The 13,032-nt window shown below is 36.1% G+C and overlaps 1 protein-coding gene across 1 annotated transcript in view; it reads right to left on the bottom strand.

The window, feature by feature from the left end:
- Positions 1 to 5,527: 5,527 nt before the first annotated feature.
- Positions 5,528 to 13,032, bottom strand: part of LOC135215460 (chorion peroxidase-like) — a 43,078-nt gene continuing 35,573 nt past the window's right edge. Inside the window, 10 exon segments of the mRNA XM_064250185.1 lie at positions 5,528 to 5,905; positions 6,052 to 6,221; positions 6,369 to 6,568; positions 9,210 to 9,374; positions 9,848 to 9,987; positions 10,322 to 10,519; positions 10,913 to 11,015; positions 11,705 to 11,735; positions 11,738 to 11,822; positions 12,984 to 13,032. Coding sequence (XP_064106255.1) covers positions 5,661 to 5,905; positions 6,052 to 6,221; positions 6,369 to 6,568; positions 9,210 to 9,374; positions 9,848 to 9,987; positions 10,322 to 10,519; positions 10,913 to 11,015; positions 11,705 to 11,735; positions 11,738 to 11,822; positions 12,984 to 13,032 — 1,386 coding nt within the window. The 3' untranslated portion in view covers positions 5,528 to 5,660.

Below are 13,032 nucleotides of genomic sequence, written 5' to 3'. Positions count from 1 at the left end.
CCCATCAATCTGTAGGGTGACCTGACATATTCCAGTACTTTCTTTCTTTCGTTGTCCATTGTCAAAATCAAGGAGTTTCAGATTCCCCGGAGCCTTGCATTTCTTAAGTTAATCAGGAGGCACTACGGAGTTTTTTCCAAACTTCCTGAAGATTCTCTGCGATATTTTCATTTTAGCTAAAGAATGATAACATTTAACAAAAATAGCTTTGAAAATTATGATTTCAAAAAGGGAGTCGACTTGGCGAGCCCTTTACAAGTTCCGTTGGGGAAACGATTGATTACAAACGGAGTGATCGTATTCCATCAATTTATGACTAAGTTCGGTCATTTTGCAGGGGTGAATATTAACTTTGCATGTTACTGTAGGACTAGGTTTCTTTATATGAGCAAAGTGTATTTTGTAACAGCCTTTTGTGATGAAGATAAATCAAGTGGCAAAAAAAAGAACCATTATCATATCAACCTAATTTTCTGTCTAAGTGGAAAGTTTGACAAACTTTAAGGATTGCAATACCAAAGTATATACTACTTCATTTAGGTTACTGAATGAAATATTGGGTAGAAAAAAAAACAATGGTTATCATGACCATAACTTTCTCCACTCTGGTATGACCCTTTGAAACTAACATTACACAGTAATGACTTTTTATGACAGTGGAGATGACTGAAATTCCTGGGAATACTAACCATATAGCCATTGTGAATTGGAGGTCAAATTTGAGTGAATATTATAATAAATAATTAGAGAGAACAGAAATGCTGATTAACGATTCACAAAGAAAATGCCCAAACGAAGACATCTTTAGTCGAGCACAGTTTGTCTAGAAACTATTACGACGTAGGAAGTCTCACTTCACCTTGTATACGTTCGATATTTCAGTGCTACAATAGCCTCTACAGCAAAGGTTTGCAACTGAGAGTGAGTGTCACACTATTCACAACCCCCCCCCCCCACCCCCCCCCCCCCCCTTTTTTTTTTTCTTTCTATTTCCTTCATATCATCCCCGTCTCTTCCAGGTGGCCCGAGGGACTGCCAAGAGGTACTTTCCAAAGGCCTTTTCAGTTAGAAATGAATTGTAACCCCCTCCTTTTTTTATTTTACGTTTTTCTCTCTGTGATTTCGGATGGGGGAATGTCCATATATATAAATTTTGAACCGTAGAGGTTGGTGAAGCTAATGTGGTTGTGAAAAAATAAAAAACTAAGTCACTCTGTACCGACATTGCCAATCACAGTACACGGAAATGATCGCAGGTACTATCTTGACCTGTCACTTATAATGATTTATTAACGTGTAGAAAAAAAAAAAAGATTGTCGCAGTAGCTTGTAAAACCTTTTGAAATAGGTGAACCATGGTGAATCGGTTGTGACATATGTACGTACACTGTATTATTATTAGAATGTGACTACTGTAACGAAGCAGTAAAAAAAACTGACAATGAAAATGAACAAATAAAAGAAAACTTGGTTTCAAATTTCTTAATCAGACGATGAGTAAAACTAATGTATTCTTGGGAAAATGCTTGTCATTATTCTACCATCTAGAATCAGGAACCATTTTTTATTTCGATTCAACCTCAACTATGTGTATTCTTAAAAATAGTAAAAATCTGTACTCTTTTAATGTTAAACAAAATATATAGATCCATGACAGTGCATACATCTCCCACCCAACGGTAGATCTTTAGCAGACCTTCTCATAACCATTTGGTAGGAATTGCAACACAATGTACTTTTGTGTGTGCAGGAGCCGCCTCGTTCGGAGGCCTCCTTGAAAAAAATTCCTTGCATGAATTGAACGGGTACTATTTATTATTGATGCTCTCGGAAGTAACTAATATAATGTTTTATAATGACTCTGTGTTTTTCTTCTACCAAAACAAATTTTAAAAATGGTCCTTTTCATTTACAAGTGAGTTGTTATATATATATATATATATATATATATATATATTATATATATATATATATATATAAAACAACAGGAGTATGTTGTTCTTTATGCCTTCAGTGAGGCCATGGTAGTCTCCTTCAGCAAACACAAGCGCAAACAATGATGTTATCCCAACAATCTACTTAGATTAAAGATTAAAGATTGCATTTTTTCCCACTTTTACATGAAAACAGGACGATTTCCTTCCACAAATATCTGCCAATGCAATTTTTTCTATAACAGTTCGCGTTTTCATTCGTTGAAAAACGTTAACATTTTCTTCCATTATGAGTGCCACAACCTCTCCCTATCTGATTATTTTTTTTTCCACCAAAAAAAAAAATATTACTTTTAATCATTTCTGCCCTGCAACAGAATAAGTACCCTCTCTCTTTTATAACAACTTCCACTGAAAATCAGTTATGAAAAAATAAAACCCTGCTCATTCTTCCCTGATATGCAACTGGTTCTCTTTGGCTGTCTCCATTTCCCTGGGTATCATCTGTGTGTGTAAGTAGCAAGACCTGTCAACCTTTATTAGTTTACCCGTTGTTAATGGAGGGACGATAGTCATCCATAACCTCGGAAGTTTAGAAATTCTCCAGGGCACAGTTTTCCAAGGGGAAAATTATTTTCCGCATTTGAAAAGATTGTATATAACTTCAGCTTTGGGTAAGGTAAGGCCGACCTTTTACCTTTTTATGGCATCCTCTTCTTTTAAGACAAGAGAGGTAGGGAAGGGTTACTTAAGTGAGTATCCTTAAAATTACCTACATTTTAGATTTGTGTGCAAAAAAAATATTTTAGTATACATGGCCATTTTCATTTATTACGTAGTTTTTTCTTCTTAGTATACCTTCAAGTCACATCTTCCCCCTTACAAATTACAATTATTATATGAAAGAACATGGAACTGCTAACAAAAAAAGGGGGGGGGGTAAATTTTGCATTCTATTTCATCTTGAGAAAATATAAAGTTTTCCTCCTAAAAAGGCCTTCTCGAATAAAGAGTAAATATCATTTACTATACTTATTTCAAGTTGCATCCAGTTTATATTACAATAACTACAAAGAACACAGCCCAACTAGAAATAATAACCCAGGAAATCGACTACCAATCTCCAAAATTCAAGTATAAAATAAACTGACTCTATGAACCTAGGCCAGAGCACAACTTCAAGAAAAACTTCCTAACAGGAGGGACGTAACGGAATCCATATAAAATTACTATGACACAGGTGGAAGACACAACATTGCTTCAACGATCATCAAAAGATAAAACTGGAGAAATACTTGAAAAAAATTGTAATGATTATTTTTAAGAAACTGTGATTCGATTTTCAAAGCAATTCTTGCGCACCATAAACTATACTTTTTTCATTCGTTTTCTCGTATTTTAGTCATTAGCCTGAACATTACAGATGTATTAGTTTTTTGTTCAGTTAAGACCAAAATTACGTACACGATATAAACACATTATAAAGAAAACCAGTTGATGTCTAGTTTATAAATTTCTAGTTTTTAAGAGTGCGATTACCTTACCACCTGATTTACAGCTGGATATTTGCATTACAGATCTTTTTCCGACCACTGAAGGTAGGAATTACAAAATGGGATGAAATCCCTTCATAAAATCACTAAGAAACCATTCAATGACTTACTGAAAACGGCAAAGTAAGGTAAATGATGAAAGCAACAAAACAAGAATTTTACAGACATGGGGTATTCAAGAAAAGCCTAACACCGAAGTAGCATGAAAATAACAAGTTTCAAATGGGACAGGAAAATGCGAATATGGGCTCGCACCTCACTGGATTTCATTCACGTTGCACAGGACGGATGGGAACAATTACACATTTGGTTCTTAGAAGGCCACGGCAAATAATCCCCTCCCCCCCCCCCCCCCCCCGGCTACAACAGCTATGCTAACATTATCTTGCTGTCTATAAATGGAAAAATACACCTAGCCCAATTTCTGGGCAAATTTTCTCTAGAGACTATTTCCGTCTACAGAAAAACCAAATATATCCTCTTGTCAGTCTCCTGACTCATTTTCTTACTGCATTGATATCTATTGTCTCATGCAGCTGCTCGCTTTATGTGAACTGGCCAACGAAATTCAGTGGCTAACGTTCTGGCCGAAACGATCTACATAATTAGCCTACTTTCTTATCTCTCCAAAACACAAGTCTTCCCGAGACACTATACTACAAAAGACAGAGGTGATGTCCGATGAGTGTTAAAAGCATTATAAATTAACAAGAACAATGCCAGCTACATAAATTGAAGAAAGAAACATTAACATCAATGGGTATTAGATACAGTCATTATACTGACGTATCAGCTATAAATATTTAGTAGTAGAAGACTGAACATTTGCTTAAGAATTTTGTGAATGCTACATATTAAACTGAAAGAAATTTGACAATAAGCAAATAATAAAATCGACTCTAAGAACCAATATTTGAGTAAAAAAGAACAACGAGTCGAAGTCAAAATAGCTAATAGACATCTATACGAATGTCATAACAGCACGTTTCAAATTTTCGTAATGACCAAAGGCACTTGTATCATAGTTGTTATCTGCTGTACCAACAATATGAGCCTGTGTATGGGACTAAAGGATCCGCAGGAGCTTTGCAACACTGGATTTTAATAATGACATCGTTTTCCTAGATATCAATGCAGTAAGAAAATGAGTCAGGAGACTGACAAAATGAGTCGGGAAACTGACAAAATGGGTCAGGAGACTGACAAGAACCGTATGGCCTAGCTTTTCCAATCTAACAGAGGTCCTTGGGGCGTCGTGCATAGGTGGCCAGGATAATACCTGTTTGGAGGCTCAACGATTTATAGTTTTTATAATATATAATGAGGTTTAATCTCTGGCTGGGATGTTAGGTTTGATGCGTCCAAGGGTGATCCCAGTGAGGGCACATTCGTCTTTTCTGTTTGAGTTCGTGTATACTTGGTAGCATATTCTAATTAGGAACCGTTCTAACTTAGTGAGGGAGCGATGGGGAGCACCATGTGTCCATCAGTTTCCAAATTTGCTTGTTAATGCTACTGGTAAGAATTTGGGCTGCCAGGTCAAGTTCACTATACTTTCCACTTATTTATCATCCTCCATTTTTTCCACATGATTGAACCAACTTATAATATTTTCAGCACCCGATTTGCCAACGCCAACTTGCTAGCACCTCTTCTATATCCCAGATTTCTAACTGCACCTATTCTCTGTGTGCTGCAAGCAGTTCTGCTCAACAAATTCGCTCCTTTACTCTTTCATTCGCATTCAGCATACAAACTTCACAAAGGAGAGTTGACTCAACAATACCTTCTTATGGTCCTCTTGCTCACAGCCGACTTTTTCCTTTGCTTCGCTTAGCCTATTCTGTGACACCTCATTTTTCCATCTTACCATCATCCCTTGCATTCACTTTCAAATACTTGAACTAATCAACCGTCCATCCAATAACCTTTCAATATAGAAGACTGGCATAAAAATAAAGTTCTTTCATGAATAGTAAAAATTTTCTTGAGAAAAGTAAAAGGTTTTTCTTGAGAAAAGTAAAAAGTAAAAACTGAGGAGCCAAAATCATTTCTTTATTGAGTTGCCAATTATATTATTTTAACACAACATACGACCAATATTTTGAAAATTAGCTGTGGATTATTTACCAAGGGCACAACTATAAACTAACTTCAATAATCACATTATCTTCTAATGATATGAATTATGTACTTTTTCCATTGTTTTCCTCTCGTGGCAATCTTCGTCCTGATCTTTGTCCTCGGGGCACAGAGGGGTCCAAGGCTTCAAGCTGTACCGGCGGATGGATTTGCAGCAAATCTTTGGGTTATCTGGCCCGGGGCTCTTGAGGGGCCATCGCTGGACATACTCAAGTTCTGGTAGATTGTTGCACATGATCATTGCAAGGGTCGCGTTATGCAACTGTTCCATTTGTGCTAGAGGAATTGGCAAAAATATTGCATAAGTTAATAATAAGCAAATGACGGAAAATTCAAGAATTACTGGTATAGGCAGACGAGACAGGGTTAAAAGACGATATCATTTAACTAACAAAAGGATGGACTGGGGACCTGGGATTTACCTGGATTGAAGGCTCCTGGACTGTCCTTGTACTCAAACCAGTATCTGTCTCCATACTTCATTCTAAAGAACTGGTTATGAATGAGACAGGTCATGGTGTGACCCAAAATACTCCCAGGGATAGGATTTTCCGATACTCCTCCAGCGTATAAGTCGATGTCCTCAACGCTCCTGTGAGAGAAAACTTTTTTTGTATCGCCTCAGAGACTGCAGGGCAAAGAAAAATTGTTCAGGAAATTTCTATTGCATGACGTGGAAAGTAATCAAGTTCTGATCATGTTTATGTACAACACACGAGTTCACTTTTCAGTCTCTTACATGTATACTTTCTTTAGGGCGTCAATTCTATCCTGGGTCATTTCTTTACTCAATTCGCTGAAGGATGACGCTGACTTGAGCCCGCAGAAAACCCTCCACCTGTTGTACGGAGGTAAGCCATGGTCTCGTCCTCTCTGTATGTTCAGTGCAAGAAGATCAAGGCCAAAGGGATGAGGACCTCTGAATAGTTTTCCTGCCACCTGCAGAAGCAAACCAGAAAACGATGGATACAAAAGCAGTATATAGTACACTGTCTTGCGACGTCATGCCCTTGTGAAAGCCGTGGACATATACCTTACGGCCTATCAATCTTTACCGTTCAGACAAGAATCGGTGGATTCTTTTTCGTCAGCACTGCTGAGTATGGTTCAGTCCAAGGCTGGAAGAATCGTGATTGACCATCTTCCATTGGCTGTCTGTCAATTAGGAACATTATCCGCACTGTCATTTCTCTCTATTGATGTCTACGAAATATAATAACTTTTATGAATTATGTAGATACCCACAAGCTTAGAATATATATATATATATATATATATATATATATATATATATATATATGTGTGTGTGTGTGTGTGTGTGTGTGTGTGTGTGTGTGTTGTGTGTCTAAAGGTATAAGCCACGAAGGAAGATAAACACTGGAGTAGCTGCCAGGTATAAGCCACAGTGTTTATCTTTCCTTCGTGCCTTATACCTTTATTTATGCATTTATCATGTTCCAAACTTTCGTGATTCAGTCATATATTATATATTTATATATATATATATATATAAAATATATATATTTATATATATATATATATAGATATATATATATAAATATATAAATAATAATATAAATATAATATATATAATATATATATATATACATATAGTATATATATATATATATATATATATATATATATATATATTTAGCTTACAATCACAAGCTTACGACCGAGTGGAAAAGGTCGTATATGGATTCTAACTAAAGTGCATAGTCTTCAGGCAAGTAGGACGCGTTTTCCACAAGATGCCTCCAACCGGAAATAAACAGAGAAGTTTTCTCCTTCCGTGGCAGGATTCGAACAAACTCACGTGAGGTTCCAGCAAGGAAGCGCTTGCGCACTAATGAGCTGGATTCATTCACCGGTCCGATGTGGACTTGCATTGAAATGCTCATGCAAACTTATGTGAGGAAGAAAAAATTTATGAGGTCATTCTGGTTACAAAAACTATACATACATAAATATATTTGTTTATATACATACATACAATACTTATGCATACATACATACGTACATTTGTTATAGTCACAATGACCTTATATATATATATATATATATATATATATTATTATTATATATATATATATGTATATATCAATTATATCAATTATATATATATATATATATATATAATTATATATTATATTATATGTATATATCAATTATATCAATTATATATATATAATATATATATATAGATATATATATATATATATAATTATATATCAATTATATCAATTATATATATATATATATATATCTATATATATATATCACTTATATCAATAATTATTATATATATATATAATATATATATATAGTATATATATATATATAATATATATATATATTATATATATATATATATATATATCTGCGTGCATGTGCTTGTTTTTAAAATCACTAGAACATACATATACATACATACAAACATCGAGCTACAAATGTCCTTTAATATCTAATTCGCTTCACCTCGGAATAAATATATTTTCATATCTGTTAACCGAAGGGAAATTTCTTAGTCGAATTTCTTATCGACTAAAAAGTTCCCCTTCGGTTAACAAACATGAATATACGTATATTAATTCCGAGGTGGAGCAAATTAGATATTAAAGGACATTTGTAGCTCGATGTTTGTATATGAATCACGGTAATGTGATATGACTCATACATACATACATGCATATATATATTATATATAATATATCTATATATATATATATATATTTATTACTATATATATGTGTGTGTGTGTGTGTGTGTGTGTGTGTGTGTGTGTGTGTGCAAGACAGTTAGTCTCTATACTCATATTTTCCATTAAATTTTCCCTCTTTACACATAGAAGTGTATATCAATTTGTCAACTACTTCCTTGTATATAAATGCCCTTGTAAGATTTCTCCATATGAAATCTTTTTATTTTTATTTTGAATAAAACAAAAGTAAAAAAATAATTCAAAATAATGAAGGATTGGTACAGTAAAGCTCAAAAATTCAAAAAGAAGCATATCCTTTCCGAAGTGTAAAAAAAAAATTAACTTATAAATGACGACACAGGATTTTACTAAAACCAAGGGAAATGGGCAATGATTAAGTCTCCTAGAATACCGAATCAGTCTTTTTTCTTCGGTAGTGGTGTTGGGGGGGGGGGGGGGGGGGGGGGGATTGCTCAAGGGGAAGGTGGGGTATAGGCAAAAGACGGTACTGATTGCTCACAAAAGATGGAAAAGTTAAGGGCATTAAAATGAATTGTTTACAGACCTGTAGTTTAAATAGAAAAGGATCACGCCAACTGGGGTTTAATTGACATGCTGACTGAGCATAAAAGATTAACAAGACTATTATAATCACCGTTGTTCTTTATTCTTGTGGCTTGAACATGTACATACGTCTCTAATTATGTACAACCGTAAGAATACACGTCCGAGCACAAGAACACGTCATTAGAGAAAGTCATCACTCTTAGGGAGTCGAGAACTTTGTTTTTGCAATCGCTTTAGACGATATTCTCCACTGAGCCACAAGGAGAGAGAGAGAGAGAGAGAGAGAGAGAGAGAGAGAGAGAGACCTACCTCCAAGGTAAAATAAGGATCCATTTTATCCTCGGGGAGGTTCAGTCCTCCTCGAGCGACGTCGCACATGGCGTCCCTTTGGTAGAATTCGAATGGATTGAAGTACAGAGTTGACAGTGGCTTAGGGGATGTCCTCCCGTGTCTCGTGACGTACAGCAGATTGTCCTGCAGGAGAGAAAATGAATGAATCGGCGATGTAGTGTTTTGCCAGAAAAAAACCAAAGCAAATTGGCTGAAAAAGAATGGAAGATAAAGTGTAAAACTAGCTACCTAGGTATAAAATGTGAGAACCGTGCGGTGAAGTGAGAATGACTAAATCTCTTTCAGAAATATAAGGGAAAAATAGAATATAGAACGTTTGTCTGATTACAAGGGATGAATGTGAAAGCTGCCCATCTGTGTTGTACATACATAAATGATTCTGTATTGTTCTTTTATACGGCTTCTCCATTATCTGAAGCGTTTTCTGAATGTTTAAACACGCGTAAAGTCTCATTTTGATGGAAAGTTACAGTTTCTTTCACAACTCAATGTAGTACATTTCATTAACCGAAGAATTATGATCAAGTGTACAAAATATATCGTTCATTGGATTCCAGTTTACATGAGGGAGGTAAAGTCGGACACTGTCAACTTACAGCTATGAGGCTGTGGCCAAATCGATAGGCGGCTGTGGCAAAGTTGTTTGCAATCGCAGCGTTGATATATGGATCGTAATCGTTGGTTTGTTGGTCCCCTTTCAGCGGGAAAAGTTTTGAAGAAGTCATGAGCGTAGGACCTTCGAAATACAATATGAATAAAGAGGTTAGGAGCGTGGTCAATAATTCAGTGTTCTAGGACAACATAAATTGGAGCAGACTGACTTCATGAACACGCCCGCAAACACATACACAAATCCTGAAAAATAATGAGAGAAAATGCATAACCAAAAATCGAGGATGGTCCAAACCTTGTAGCACTCCAGTGACATTCTAAAGTATTTTATAATATTCTGAAAAAATGAAATGACTAAACTAGATTCAGAAGCCTACTACAGGGCCAGCCAATATTTCTTTAACACGACCTTTGAAGGACAGTCGACAAAGAACAGTCCTTCTAAAGCATGAGCTTACCAATGATAGTCGGCAGAAATTCGTTGTAGGTGACTTGCTGCAGCAAAGCCCAAACGATCTTCCTGGTTTCCTGAAAGACCTTTTCGTCATCCCAATCCCCGTTACACTTGCAAAGGATCTTTGCTATCCTGTTGTGCTCTCGGGCGAACAGAGTTTGGAAGAACGTCAGCAACACCTGCTCGTTCACTCGACCGTCTCCTGGAGGCAGGAAGAATTTGGTTGACGGAAGGATTTGATCAGCATTCAATTTAGTGTTAGAAGTAAAACCTGACAAGAGCTGCTTCGTGTGTTTACAGGGTTTCATTTAACTAAACTTGCACATTATCTTGTCAATTTTAACCTAATCCATCCTAGGGCGCCGTGCCATTGTCAGGACGACATGTTCTAAGGCACCAAGCCGTGCTTAAAATGTCCAAGGGCGCTGTAATCCTCATCCCCTTGAACACCAAGTCATTTGTCATTTGTGAAATTTGCAATGACAGCAGAGCTCTCCTCATGTCATATTCAAACCAATAAAAAAAACTTTTATAAAATACAAAAATAGAATCTTTTAGAATATAGAATATTCTAAAATTAGTCTGGTCAACTCACCTGCCTTAAAGCAATGTTTCCCCTCGCCTACCATGCTCTTCGTATTACACCCATCTTGCAAGTTAAGTTCTTGAGGAAGAAGCATTTGACCATCTTCGGTCACCTGAAAGCAGATGAAGGTAAAGTTGAAAACTGGAAGAGTCGGTTTGCCACTGTTTAGGTATAGCATTCAAACTCTTATATAGAGTGCTATTAAATACAGAAGACCTTAAACCAACAAAAAAAGAACAGCTATTGGTAATAAATTACTGTTTCTTCCTAAAATAGAATAACCTGAATCTCAAGAAATATAATTCCAATGCTATTGCCATCTCAGGAAGGCTTTGAAGCACAATTATCTTTCAAGTTGAAAAAGTAAAAATACAGGATTTGGATAGCTAAGAAGTTGAAAAAGCCCAAAATACAGGACTTATATAACTAAAATTTTGAAAAATCCAAAAAATACAGGATTTTATATAACTATCTTTCAGTCGAAGCTTACATTATCTATAATATAAATTCCGACGAAAATGTCCTTCGTCTGGGTGCACATTATGCACAAGCATATCAACTAACTCCACAGGCAAACTCGAGTTAAATTCATACAAAGGGCATGACGACGAGTAGGTTTGCTATAATCTCTCTAAACACATGTGATTCAATATCACAAATGTTCTCTATGACAGCAGGCATATCAAACGTCATACAACAATGGTTTGTTGTTCAAATAACTGTCTGTTCGCTGAATCAAAGGCTACTCCTGGATGGCAGCCAAGAGTAACTCCTTAAGAAGATCCCCCTCTCCTTCCTTACCTGTCCTTTCAGAAGTCCACAGGTAAAGTTCCGAAGCTCGTTAGTCTGATGAGGCCGGACCCCGTAGATGACGGAGCCGTCCAGGTAGGCCGAATGCTGACTACTTGCTCCCTGGGGACTTTACCAGAGCAGAGGAATTAAATGTAATTCGCATGATTAATATATAATCAAACTGTCACCATGAACTAAACGTTCAGACCACAGCAGAACTTGTCATACACGCATTGGAAATTATCTGGGTCGTGTCACAAACAGATTGAAAACAGGTCAGCAACCAAATGCTAGATAACCATATGAAGCCATTGCCTTGCATTTAACCTGTTCGTGATGTGTGTTCGGTAAGTTGCAGACGTGTTTACAATAAGTTTCATCGCAGAACGGACGCATCCTTAGTTTCAAATGTTTTTTGGGATAAGTTTTCTATTAAAAATCTTAAGTACCCAATCCAAGTCACGAAAATTTGATTGAAAGACTTACAGTCAACTGTGCTTCTATGAATAAAATACATTTCGCCTCATTTGCATTCAAATCTGTCGAAGACGGAAATTTTTACCAAACCTGAAAACACCTACTGCCAGAAATGAATCTATGTATGAATTGAAACAAATTCATATCCTGTTAGCATTAAGGTCTTAGAATAAAAGTCAATTTCTTCATTCGTTCTTCTACAGATTTAAAGGTTTAACGTAAAAAGCAACAACAAAAATAAAGTTGGTTTGTTGATCTGCCTTTGTCTCTTTATTGTTTTCAGCAGTATTTATTTTAATTTCACTTCTTTTGTCCTCTGTTTACGTAAATAAAGTATATTCTATGTATGTTTCCTTCGGGTATTAATTGTCCATGCTACTCGTTGTATATGACACTCTGCCAACTTGAATAACATCAATAACTGAAAAGCATAATGGATTTAATAAAGAAATTCTGATACGTAAGTATAACACATATACGTTTGTAGTTTATGAAGCGAATACCACAGGAAAATGGCGGGCAGAAGTTTAGTACCAAGCGCTTTTCGCGTGTTTGTGTGTGTGCCCCTACGATGGCATGAATAAACAACACACGCGCGAGAGCGCTTGGTACCGAACTTCTGCCTGTCATTTTCCTGTGGCATCCGCTTATATAATGAAGTCACGTGCATCTACTGTAATTTAAAGTACGTACATGCGTTTAAACGAAGAACTGTTGGTGAAAAAGACCAATATACGCGGGATTGGCAAAAGGCTGAATCCTACTGATTTGAGATGACTCAGTCATTGTGAAAAGAATCGTGTTTACTTACAGAAGCGACAAAAAGGCTGAATCGGAGCTGAACGGACGAATTCCATACA

Source organism: Macrobrachium nipponense, chromosome 5 (genome assembly GCF_015104395.2).
Source record: "Macrobrachium nipponense isolate FS-2020 chromosome 5, ASM1510439v2, whole genome shotgun sequence".
Classification (NCBI taxonomy): domain Eukaryota; kingdom Metazoa; phylum Arthropoda; class Malacostraca; order Decapoda; family Palaemonidae; genus Macrobrachium; species Macrobrachium nipponense.
This window is presented reverse-complemented; position numbering and strand designations above follow the sequence as displayed.